Source organism: Pleurodeles waltl, chromosome 1_2 (assembly GCF_031143425.1).
Source record: "Pleurodeles waltl isolate 20211129_DDA chromosome 1_2, aPleWal1.hap1.20221129, whole genome shotgun sequence".
Classification (NCBI taxonomy): Eukaryota; Metazoa; Chordata; class Amphibia; order Caudata; family Salamandridae; genus Pleurodeles; species Pleurodeles waltl.
In genome coordinates, this window is record NC_090437.1 from 14,308,863 (window position 1) to 14,322,048 (window position 13,186).

Here is a 13,186-nt window from a genome sequence, read left to right on the forward strand (position 1 = left end):
AGTAATTCAGGTCAAAAGAGGTCCATTAAATGGTTGCCCTAAGTGCTCTATGTTGGTAACACAGGGGAAGCGGTGTACTAGATAAAATGACAAACTCAAGTACATTTATCAAAGAATACAAGTGCATATCAAGGGTTCAAGGGCCGCAGAACTTAGCATCACGTCATCAGCGCCGCGCCCACCACGCTCCCGGATAAGGCCAGGGCGGGCGGGCGGTCAGTTGCCAGGGCTCTTCATATGCCGACCGCCTCCTAGACCCGTTACCACAAGCGGTCTAGGAGGGGATCGGTTTAGGTGCTAAGCGAGCGCCTCCTTTGGAGTTGTGAGTCTATCGGTACCTCAGCACTGCAGCGACCCCCACACGATAGAGATAAGATGTGGAACCTTTTGGTTTTTTTCTGATTCTATTTGGGCTTTTTGAGCCCGGCTGTGGGCTTTATGGTTTGGTGACATGGCCGTTAGTCGATGGCCTGAGAATGTTTAATAATTTATGGAGCCCCAGCTCCTCCTGCCCTTGCACGCCCCACCCGCAAACCTACTGCAAGAATTAGGTGAAAATTGGAAGGGGACAAACCAGGTTTATGGGCATTACCAATTTTTATTGCAGAGGATGCCTTGTCTAGGTCAAACTTTGTTTCAAACAAAACAGAATTGCTCCATATTTCTGTGATGGAAAGTTCAAGAATTTGTGGGAAAAAGCAAATCCCCCACTATTCAATGCAGCCATTAAAACAGTACCTTGTGTGGGTGGGCCAATTATAACTGACATGAACCAGTCAGATACGTGGCTGTGAAGTTAATGCTCATAGTTTCAGTTTTGGCCTATAGCTGTCCTGTGCTATAGGCCCACTAACACATATTGGTTAGTATTTTTAACGGGAGAAGTGTTATCTCTCTGGATGATAGGACTTTGTTGTTTACTTGAAGATGTGGTGCTTTCTGTCATGGAAAAATTACAAACTACAATTTTATTTACTCATCCTTTGACAGTTGCAGGGTATTCTGCCTGGCAGAACATGTTTTGATTCATACAAGCCATTGAGAACCGAGGGCAATGCGCAGGTTCCGAGCCACGTAGTTTCTGCTGCAATGTCTTTGTCCTCAGTAGCAGTGGCAATGCGTCGCTGTCGAGGAGGGATGCAGCTCTTCCAATCGGGGCAATGACGGCAATGCGTGGATCTCAGGAGAAACATCTGCATGACTCACTTCCAAGGGTCCAGGACTAGACTGGCAACATTGGACAGGGTAGGACTCTCAGTTGGCAGGGTACAGAAGCTGTAGCAAAGTGAAGTCTTTGATGTCCCTGAGACTCCTGAACAGGAGGCAAGCCAGCAAACTTTTGGAGTCACTTTGGTTCTGGGAATGTTGAAGTTCAAGTCCAGTCCTTCACACTCCCAAGCAAGGAAGGCAGCAGGCAGCAGGGCAGGCACAGCAAAGCAGGAATCCAGCAAAGTCCAGCAGAGTGACAGTCCCTTCTGCGGCACAGAAGTTCTTCTTCCTGGCAGAATATACTCAGGTCCAGAAGTGTACTTATTTGGCAGAGTCAGAAGTCCAGTTCTTGTACCCAGTTTTGCCTTTGAAGTGGGGAGACTTCAAAGAGAGGCCTTTGAAGTGCACAAAGTCATTGCCCTTCCTGCCCTGGCTCCAGACACACCACAGGGGGTTATGCAGCCCTTTGTGAAGGCTCAGGATTTAGCCCATTCAGGAGTAAGTGTCAGTTCCTCCCTCCCATCCAGCTCAGGATGGGCCATCACACAGCAGGTGACCACTCAGTCAAGGTCCCTTTGTGCGTTGCTGTTTGGAGGGAATACAGCTCCACCCACTCACTTACCACCAACAGAAAAAAATGGTTCAAGAAGATAGGCATGGTTATAGAGGAGCTGAACACAGTAAAAGCGGACCTTAGCCCCTCGTGGAGCTAAACCCACCAGTTAGATCCTTGGATGGGTCTAGAAGAGGCTACTCTCAGGCATACACCAAATGTGTGAGACCTCTCTAGTGAGGTCACATGCATATTAAAGAGGCAGATCGAAAGTAAGCATCGTACCATCTCACTAAAGAGTCTGCCAGTGCTCAGAAATTAATGAGCACTGAAACTACTTCTGCCTCCCCACACCCCCCCATGCAGTGAAGGATGTCCTACATTGCGGGACACAGCAAGGTGAGCCTTTGATAACTTTTCACTAAGTTGAGTGCACGAAGAAAACAAGCTTGCTTGTATTGAGTATGGCAGGGATTTGCTAAGTGCAACTTAAACCTCATTAAAGTAGTGTACATTTTAAACTGTTTAGCATTTTAGGACGCACACTACCAGAAACCGGAGCTCCCACTGGAGTGTTGCTTCACTGCTACACAGAGGATTCGCTAATCCTTGAAAACCATTGGAAAGGGGTTATTGATTCCTGTGACTGTAATATTCCACATTCAAATATGTCTTCTCCTTTTTGCACATATCAATACACTTCTTGCAATAGGAGAGAACTACAGCAAAGAAAGTAAGCAAAGTTCTTTTGCTGTGTTTTCCTTTTTTTGTGATCAAGAACTTTCCTGCGTTTGTGCCATGTCTTCTGGACAGAAGCAGCAGCATACAGGAAATCCAGAAGAAGCAGCTCAGGAGAGAAATCAAGATCAGTCAGATCGCCACTCCATGGATTCCAGATCTCCACCTGAGTCCATTGTGTGGCAGTTTTTGATGCTCCTTGCAGGAGAAAAACAGCTGTCCTCAAAATATGTTGCATGCACGTTATGATACAAAGATACTAAGCCGGGTAAGCTGTGGGTAAAACTCTTTTGATATACTTTAGATGAATACGCATACTAATGCTTTAAATATACCTATTTAATGTGGACAAAAAGGAAGTGGGACTCCAAAGAGGTGGCCTACAGGTTTGCCACCTCATAGCATTCCATGCTAGCTGGCAACAAATAGCCACAGGAGTCCCTTCAACAGCAACAGGATGTGAGTGAAGCATGCTTCGCCACTATCCACTTACACTGCTTGGTCTACAGATCACTCATTTTCATTGCAGAACAGAGAGTGCACAGTGCACGAAAACAACAAGCACTTCTACGTATGCAAACTTGCAATAAATAATGTTTTTGTTTTTACCCAAGCACTCATTCCACTGTTCAGGTTTTATTTTTCTCTCAAAAAAAACATGGCTCTTTAGAACCAACTTATGATTAAATAAACCTAAGCATGTATGTTACTTGTTTGTACAGCAGGGAGTCCGAACGTGAATCAGTGCAAAAAACGTATATAAGTAAAAAGGGTGCATTATAATTCCATTTTATAAAGTCAGTGGCAGACTGTGTGATACCAACTGAGTGAAAGGGATTGAACTACAGGAGTTGCCTGCAGGACAGTCTTCAGCTAGGCCCTTAAACCATACCACCGTGGACAGACAATCACTGGTGCACACAACCAAAGTCAGTACAAAGTAGCTGATCCCCAGCTAGACCCTGCATGCAAACCACAGTGTGCAAAGAGCCCCACACTGTGCACGGCCTTCAGCCATGTGCACTTGCGGTTGTCAAGAGGCCAATCACGTGACATGCTCTTGTTGGTAACCCAAGATGTGCATGGTCTTTTGCCATATGAAGAGTGCCCTCCACATAGTGCTGTGCCTATGGTCAGGCCACCCATAGAGGGTGGTCCACAGGCCTCGGGTAGATGCCTGGCATTGTAGACAAACCCCACTGTACACAGCCAGTGGGCACTCACTCTCCACAAGCCCCGCTAAAAATGGCTTTGGCCCGGTTCAGAGGGGGTTGGCCACAGAAGCCACAGGGTCCAGCCTTAAGAAAGCTTCAAAGACCTACATACACAGTTATGCAGTACCTAGGGATGGTCTATATGGGAACACGGAGGAACCAGGAATCCCATGATTCAAGATGTTGTGGAAAGGCAACCAGATTGTATCAGTACCGTGGATCCAGCTTCGGATCCATGGTGCCTAAATGCCTATCAAGGGCAAAAAGCTCCTTTAGCCAAGTAGGTCTGGGTTGTTTTTTTTTTCATTTTGGAGCTGAGGGAGTCCTCGGTACCGATCCGACAGGTCCTCCACAAATTGACAAAGCTCTAAAATGCAACCCCTTCATACCCAACCCAAGTTGCTTTTTAAATGCTAATGTCTTGAAAACTACTTAAAGGATGTATACCAAGCCAAGCTAAGTCATTTGCTTGAGTGAAGCTCTACCTTCATTCCACACGTCTGTTGCATCATTTTTTACTGTATCAAGGAGTAAAGAATGCTATGAGAATTAAAATGAAAAATGGCACTTTTGAGATCTCTCCTTTTTCTTGCCCAACCCTTGTTGGATCTGTACAAAAATTGCCATGAAAGACCCAAAGTGGATGAACTTTGTTTTTTAGGAATGTTTCATGCAGAATCTGCAAATGGCACCAATGTTAATGAGAAAACAAAAAACACAGTTCCATGGAAGCTCTAACCATAACTACACTGGCGCTATCGCTGTCAGTGTAATTAAATGTTTACCTTGGTGTGGCATTAAGAATGATAAATGTATATGTACCCCTACAGACCTACCTTGATAAGATAGTGGTAGTCGATATTCTAGAGTCAATATAGTAGCTCGTAGTTTTTTTGTACCTTGATAGTCTAACATGCAACCTCATGCACATGCATCGAACATAACAAAGAGGTGCCATGTAGCTGGCTACCACACAGCTTAATAAACAAGACTTACCAACAAGAAACACCACAACAACATAAAAATAAAACACACACATTAGGCATAACGCCTCTTGTACGTTCAACAAAGCTCAGACGTGGGCTATCATGGGGCTCCCAAAAAACATGTCACACAAACAGGAGCCAGGTAAAAGACATGTCAGTTGCCTAACAAATGGGAAAATTAGTAAAATGATAAAACCCACACACTTCCTAACAAAACAACCATACACGTCATTAAGTAACGCCAAAATCAGTTCACCTAGAAGCTCACAGAACTCAATATCCAAAGTATATAACCGCAGAATGACTCAAACTCCAGTTCTAATGAGAGTCTCAATCTCATGTGGAGGGAACCCAGGGAATGCTAAAAGACTATAACAATGGCAGATTATGAAACATACGAATGGTAATTGCAGAACATTCTTGCTGGGGGGAAATTAACTGTTAAAAGGGCTGCAGAAAACTTTCTGCTGGCTTCGCAATAACAGACTGAAAAAACAATCCTAGGCAAAACTGCAGCAACAGGGACGTATTCTGCAATGGGGGAGACCCCGTGTCCCACCAATAAGCAATATACTGAGAAAGAGAAGTGAAAGATTAGGGGGAGATATACGAGGAAGGGCGCGTGAGGAGAAGGAATCAGCGAGTTGGGGGTGCGCAGGGCACACATGGTGAACACATGACGGAGTAACTGATTTTTGCAGCATGACTAACGCTCTCAAATCACATGTCACTTCAACCCTTTGGACATGAACTATCCAGTTTCCAAAACTAATAACACAAAAGAAATTCCCGAAGCATTTATCTAAGGAGAGATCACACACTGTGGTCCACTGTTTGTGTAAACAAACGGAAATGGAATGCTTATGTTCATTCCAGGCACTGAGGGTTAATCTTTGAAGAATGGTTTAGTCTTTCACTCTGCCTTTTGGCAGCGACATCACTAATGACACTGGGCTGTGGGGATAAAGATCGTAACAAAAATCTCAGATGCAAAAGCCCCTTAAAGCTGAGTTTAATTTTATTCTGAACAAATATCCTGTGCTAGAAGGGGTAAGCGGCCTTTGTTAACGATGCAGACTACAGGCAGAAGTTACTGAACAAGTTGCAGCACACAAAACAGAGGTGCTAAACAGGTGTGAACGAAAAGCTTTTGTAGACTTCAATGAGGGGACCAAGTGAAGCTGGGGAAGTAGACTGAGGGCTTCATTTGCTCTGAGAAGCAGGTTGTGAGGGGTATGAAATCAAGGCGGAGAAAGTAATTAGGTCTACTGAGTGTTTTATCCTACTAATAGGAATATTGAAAACGGCACCTAGGTTCCATCTTTTATTTTTGCTCAGCCACCTTTGGTGATTCCTTGAGACTGTTCCATGTCATCTGAAATCAGCTGTTTGTGACACTTCTCCTTCAGTTTTAAAGAGGAGGACTTTCTCTCCCGGTAGGTCAACTATTACCATAACCCACTACAAACCTGCCACTCCTTGAGTGTACATGTCTCAGTCAGATCGCCAGAAGCAGACCCCAATCATTCCTCTATGCGCCCCTCCTGAACCCCCTCCCTCCCCAATGGTTGAAGACTTCCTTCTGCTGAGGCAGGGCCTGCAAATGATAATCCCTCTGAGCTCTTTTTATGGACAGGGATACAACACAGGCCTGAAATATTGCATGTGTGTGGGTGGGGCAGTGGAGCCCAGAGCTAAAGCAATTCACTTCAAGGAGTTTGAGGTACCAGAAACAGGCCAGAAGGCTAGGTGTGCAGGACCCACCTTAGAACACCCACAGGCACAGAAACGGCCTTATCACTTCAAGGCCACGACAGGCTTCAACTTATTTTCAGGGGAAGCAAGACTGAGGCTTTTCATGCCAATGGTTACTGAACTCAAAGGTTCCAGTGGGGGAACATATGTTTCCCCCTGTCTCAAGCATGTATTGGGTGCAGCCAGGATAAGGGTGTAACTGATATTTTTCCTTGAACAGGCTTCCAGTCACCAATAGTTAATGGTAGGTTGGGGTACTTCTCCCTCTATGAAAGGCCAATGGCCAGCAATGGGGCCAGTTTACAGACTCACTGTTATCATAAAGTCATGGTGCGTAGGGCAGGTAATTGGCTTCAGGCTCTGTGGGGCACCAGGGAATACACTAATCTTCCTGTCAAATGCAATAGGCGGCTGCAAAACAAAATTGTAAATAATTCCACACAACTCAATCCAACATGAGAAAATGCACTATTCTAGTAGACTACCCCATTGTTTTCCCAGAAAAAGTTTGTGGGCTCAGAAACTGTTTAAATATGTCATGGTCAGAGGTTTCAAAGAACGCTATTTCAATGTTGGGCAACCACTTAGACTAGTCCCAGTACTTTACTTGCCAATTTTCTAAAAGACACAGTCACGACTCTGATATAGGTTCTAAAAGATTTAAGTGTGTACTTTATGCAGTGGTACGAGCCAGTAGTATCCTCACATAGCCAACCCCCACCAGACACATTACCTATAGTAGGCCAAGCCTCTTCTACATGCAGGTTTTGCCCTCAAGTGAGCTATTAATATAGAGATGCAAGTCCCCTACACAGATATCACCTAGTAATATGGGAAGCCTCTTCTATATACAGGTTTGGCCATGAACACAGTTAAACCAGAAGAGGTCAGAGGCCATCTACTATTATATACCAAGCGTCTTGTAGATCCAGCTTTCACCCTGAAAAAGGATTAACATCAAGAGTGCAGACCCAAGCAGAAGACATTGCCTAGTAGTAGGCCAAGCCTCTTCTACAGACAAGTGTCACACTGAACAAAGCTCTACATCAAGAACGAGTCTTTCACCACACACACATTACATAGTAGTAGGCCATGAGGAAATACATACAGCTTTCCCCGAAGTGAGCTGCGGAGACTGAGTGGCCAGTCCCCCATCACATACATCACCGATTATTATACCAAGACTCTTCTACATACAACTTTTGTCCTGAACAAAGCTCAATCATAAAAGGCCAGCCGCGCATTAGAAGCATCACCTATTACTATATGCCAAGTGCCTTCTAGATACAGTCTTCACCCTGAACAAAGATGAACATGAAAAGTTCAGTCCTCTGCCGCACACATCACCTATTAGTAGGCCAAGCCTCTGAACAAAGGTGAGCATCAAAAGGTCAGCCTCTCACTAGACAAATAACCTCTTAGTAGGACGAGCCTCTCCTACATACAACCTTCTCTCTAAACGAAGTTTAACATGAAGAGTATGCCCTGCACACTAAAAAGGATAAAGGCAGTTTCCACAGGACATTACCTAACTTGCCCTGGACTACGGTGCAATATGGATGAAATCATACAGTAGACTAAATCTTCTGGTGAACTGCGTTGGTGATATAATGCAGGTGTTAGGAGATTAAATGAAGGATTTCCACTGACAGTAAAGTGCTACACCAACTCCAGAAAAAAGTTTTTTCAAAAAACAATTCATGATTGTGAGGTTAATTCAACATAGGTTTCAGATGCTAACGTCACCGGAGTAAAGTATTTTTACTCCTGGGAAGTAGCTAGCACTACCTGTTTTGCCAGAGTAAAGAAAACCAAAAGCATGGTATCCTCTGAGAAGATGCAATAACCATGGAGATGCTCTTCAACTCTCCCCACAGCTCAATTATTTTAAAGAGTTTGATGTTTATTTCTGCAGTTTGTGGTTGCTTTTTCTGTACAATTCCAGTATGTAATATAGTATGATTTTAATGTAGCAATTTATGCTAATAAAAACACAGAAACCATGACTTCATATTCGTTCCTTACCATTTGAATGAGGGATGCTGGAAGAGGTCACTGAATAAGACTGAATCCATGGAGTCACATAGGAAATGAGTAAACTGAAAAGAGCAAGAGCCAAGAAGAATCGCCCGGCTAGAAGAACAAAGTCTTTCACTCCTGTAATGAATAAAGATTGGAATTTGTACTGACTTGTTTAGTTAAACGTGTATTATGTTTGATATGAGCAAGCTTATGAATTCATCATCTGCAAATAAAACTATAATCACTGACAAAACACAGTATGCTAACTCAGCTATGGAATTCACTAGACTAAAAACAGAATAAAACATTATTTAGTTGAAACAAAGAAAATAAAAACATTTTAAAACACTATCAATTTGTGGTCATTAACAACACAAATACGGTCAGATACCCTGTTTTTTGTAGCAATCAATAATAAACTAGTGACCCTTGATCTCAAAGGAGAGGAGAGCTCCTCCCTGGCTCCCCACTGCCGCAATACATGAAGGTTCCCTTCAGATGAAGTAGAAAACTGAAGCAAGGCATTGCAGCATCAAACAGAGGTCTCTCCCGGGTCTCTCATGAGTGCACCAACTACCACGACTAAGTTGGACTTTTGATTTACTGTGAAGGCCTAGCGAAGAGAATGTTATGCCTGACAATGGAGCGAGCGCTGTGTAATAAGTGTGCATTTGTCATCACACATTACGTTTTGTCAGCACTTTGGCCATAAGCCATGACCAATCTTCCTGGGTCTACGAGCTCCAGCTCCTTTGTTCCCATATCTACCAGCATTCAGGCAGACCGTGTGCCACTGTGTCCCTCCATTTTTGGGTCCTAGTTCAAGACTGTATTCTCATCTCTTCTATTGTTTCCTAACTCACATATGGCAGGTCCCCCATTGGACAACCTTCAACAGTCACATATACCACCTGAGGCACAGATGTGGCAGAAACCTCACTATATCCAGTCATCATTCAACAAAGCCTTATCATACACCAAGCAATCTCTACCTCTGAGAAATACTCTGCACCACCCTCAAAATTGCTCAAACTGCCTGCAAAATGCAAGGGAAAATGCAATAAAACAACAATGATCAGTGATCAAACCATTAGCCACTCTAGCAGCTTCCTTCAATGCAATGACAAACATGGACCAAACCCGATAGCTCGGTTATGACTGCTGTCCTACAAAACAAACAGCTGGACCTTTAACCACAACGAGCTGCCAGGTTTTTTTTAACCTTTTCTTCTGCCCTTCACCCATCTCATCTTCTTGCTGTACTACTGAAACCCTCCTTTCCATCTCCACATAAGAACTGCTCCGAAGCCATTCCATAGTCACCCCTTCTTGCAGCCAACTTTGACTTCTTCACAGCTCAAATCGTAACCCTCCTTTGCAACTCCACGTCCCACAACCTTGCTAGGCTCGAACAACCTCCTCTCAACAAACAAAAACACCCACTGCTTAAAAGTAGAAGCTGTCAATTCAACCGTCAAAATGCTCAGGGATCATAATACGGGTATTTCCATATACAGTCAAATGAATCTTCTGCATTTCTTCGCCAAATCCTCAGCAAGCATTCAGAATGAATGCTTGTTTTGACATGCAGTCGCCACTAAGATAATAGTAATGTGTATTAGGAAAACAGCGCTTCATAATGTTAGAGGCTGAGTTCACCCAGACCATCAGAAACTGTCTGCCCAATTCCAGGATAGCACACAGTGCCTCACCCCTGAAACTACTGGGGTAGAGGGTGATTACAGAAACCTGAAACACATCACTCTGACTCCCGAGAGAAGCCATGGATCTCACACTTTCATCAGATTACTCATGCTTGCCCAGGCAAAAGCCCAAGAGACATACAAGATAGGTTTTCAACATATTTATTGAAACCGTTGTAATCTTGCATGAAGAGAATGAGCTGCGATAATTAGGCAGATGGAACAAAGCAAAGTAACCAGTATTATGAACATGGTAAAGACAATGAATAATTCAACCATGGCAAATTATTTTAGAGGTTCCTACCTAACCCTAAGACGTGCTGACAGCATAATGGGTGTACCCTGGTGCCTGGTCCAATTTAAGGGATTAGCCCAAGACCCATACGTAGAGACAGTACCATAAGTCAGCCTGCAGTGTGGATGGCAATCCTCTAGGAAAGCTGAAAGATTAGCGCCAGCGAAGCTGCACTTCGGATACAGCATTCCTCCCAGAAAAGTTGCTGCTAGAATACCCGCTCTGCACCCTTCCCAGGTCAGTCAATCACTTATATAATAATAAACCCACACTGTGCTAAAAGCACAGTTCTGATGTAATGATATGCCTGGATGTTAGAAGCGGTTACTGAATTGTCAACACAAGCACAGGATATTGTGTACAGTATTCTTAGCCTTGAACAAAATGTTCTGATTACATGTCGAGAAAAGGCTAAGTAAACAAGCACATTGTACAGCATTTTCCTAGCAGAATATCATGCAGAGAAAGCGTGTAAAATTTCAATGCTTAAAGAAATGCAGCTAAAATGTGTAAAATGTAAAATATAAAATAAAGCTACTAAAACAATTCAGGCCCGAGAGGTCCTCCCGACATTTTAAAACTGCTTCCAATCATGCTCCAAATTACTCATCATTGCCATCCTTATCCTTCTCCATTTTCCTGCCACTTTTAATGTGGTGGATCATTTCTCTAAATAATTTCCTTGAGCTTTGTATTATGGCTCCTGCTCTTGCATGTTCTACCTCCTCCCTCTCCTTCTGTTCCTACGCTGTGTGCTGACACCACATATCCTTCTAACTTTTACCTCTGGAGTCTCCCAACGCTCAGTTCTGGTCCCACGCCTCTTTCTGACATATCCCCACCCGGTGAGGGTGATGAAAAATTATCTGTCTTTAGCTTCCAATATAAGTTCTTTTCCCGCCTTCACTTCATTCATGGCAATGCAAATGACCTCAGAGCATTCAATAAGATACTGAGATCCCTTGTTTCACAGTCAGATACTAAATGATCCCTTGCTTCCCCAAACTCTCATTTACTTCTAGATACCCTTAACTTGTCAGCCACTGGACAAACCCCCTGGGATTACTTTGATAGACAACTGTGTCTGGCCTCATTCATAGCACTCACTGCCAACTTCAAATTCCTGAGCCCCCATCCAGCCTTGTCTTGCAGCCTAATTCATGAAGAACAGTTCTAGTTCTCTGGAAAATGGATATTGGCTCACTCATTGAACTCTTGGATCTATTAATCAGTATCAATCCATAGCATCTGGTGACAGCATTGTGGTTATGGTTCAATCATATTTATCAGTTAAAAGGGCATTTTTTGGTTAACGTATAACTTTGGATCCATCTGATGAATCATCAGAACATTTGCCACTTCCCTTCCATACTCATCTAAGTTTTGTTATGCGAGGTTTACTGTAGTTCCACTGAAGCTAAAACAACACATTTATTCTTTGAGGTTCCCTACATAGCTGTAGGGACGCATGGCCAGTTTAGCACAGAGTCCTGTGCCCCACCCTTCAGCTTTCAATTGAAGACTATGCGTGTATTCCAAAGTTATCAAGAGGGATTAAAAAAAAAAAAAAAAAAAAGACAAAGTTAGACGTGTTCAGGATTCATATTTTTTGTTGGTTTCCACCATCTTATCTTGTCCACCATCTTATTTTGGAGAACTTCCCACTGAAAATTACTATTACTCATGGGTCTATCATAGGAGTATGAAACCTCAGGAGAGAGGGGGTTGGGATGTCTCCCTGACCAAGCTAAAAATCTTCATGAACACGACTGCTGTTCAAGATCCAATTTGTTTTATGTTGTTTAGTCCCAAGTGGTAGGAGTCTTTGAAACTAGGCCCAGTTTATTTTTTTAAAGCAAGAGATAAACCTATTCCTATGAAATAAATAAGCAAAGCATTCAAGGCCACTGATTTAGTATCCCACCTGAAGCAAGTTGTAATCTGTCATTTTTATTATCTTATAGAAGAGAAGTGAATAAAATGATTACTTCATAATATGTACTTGTATGTTCTTTTTTTTTATTGTGTGAATTCCCCCTTCCACAGTGTTCAAGGTGTCATCTCATTCAAAGAAAGGTGTTGGCTGCTCTTTGTATTCAAGTACCACTATATGCAGTTTCCCAGTCAATACTGCCTGGTACTCGCATGGAGACAGAAGAAACAACAGCTTGCTCATGGTGGGGCATTATCTGTAGCCTGTCATCATGATGTAAAACATAGTTAAGAAGCTCCTTATGCTCAGACTGCCAATTTATATGCCACAATAACATTTTGGCAACAAGATTTGAAGACCCGTAAATGGTGAAACAATACCTGTATAAATAATATAAAGGAAATAATAAAATAGCATTCTGTGGGTAAACAAGCAAAAGGAAGCAGCTCTCTGGCTGCATCACCAATGCCCAATACAAATGGCAAGTACGCAATGTAAGGAGGCACATCAGAGTGTGCTACAGATTATGGCAGTGGAAGACTCATAAAAAGTGTGGGTAAGGTAAAGAGCAGCTTTGTTTACATGTGTAGCCTTCAGGATCAGCTGCCTGGAGAAATAAGAGCAGTCCAAGAAGGAAACTCGAAGTGCACCAAAAGGGTCAACTGTTTTCTACCAGTCTGAGGTCACAGACTGAGGAAGGAGAGGGCAGAGTGAGTGCACCATGCTGCAACACATGTTCACGGAGTAAAAATAAAGTATAATGCTTTGTGGAGTGCTT

At 43.2% G+C, this 13,186-nt stretch overlaps 1 protein-coding gene across 3 annotated transcripts in view; it reads right to left on the bottom strand.

Annotated features, from left to right (window-relative positions):
• UBXN8 (UBX domain protein 8) overlaps positions 1-13,186 on the bottom strand; it is a 235,495-nt gene that overhangs the window by 186,037 nt on the left and 36,272 nt on the right. The window contains exon 2 of one of the 3 annotated variants that reach the window (XM_069235628.1): positions 8,481-8,612. The exons of 1 other annotated variant lie outside the window; for it this stretch is intronic. In XM_069235628.1, coding sequence (XP_069091729.1) covers positions 8,481-8,612 — 132 coding nt within the window. Of the gene's footprint in view, positions 1-8,480; positions 8,614-13,186 lie in introns of those variants that run through there. One more of the 3 variants, XM_069235642.1, reaches the window with a different exon arrangement.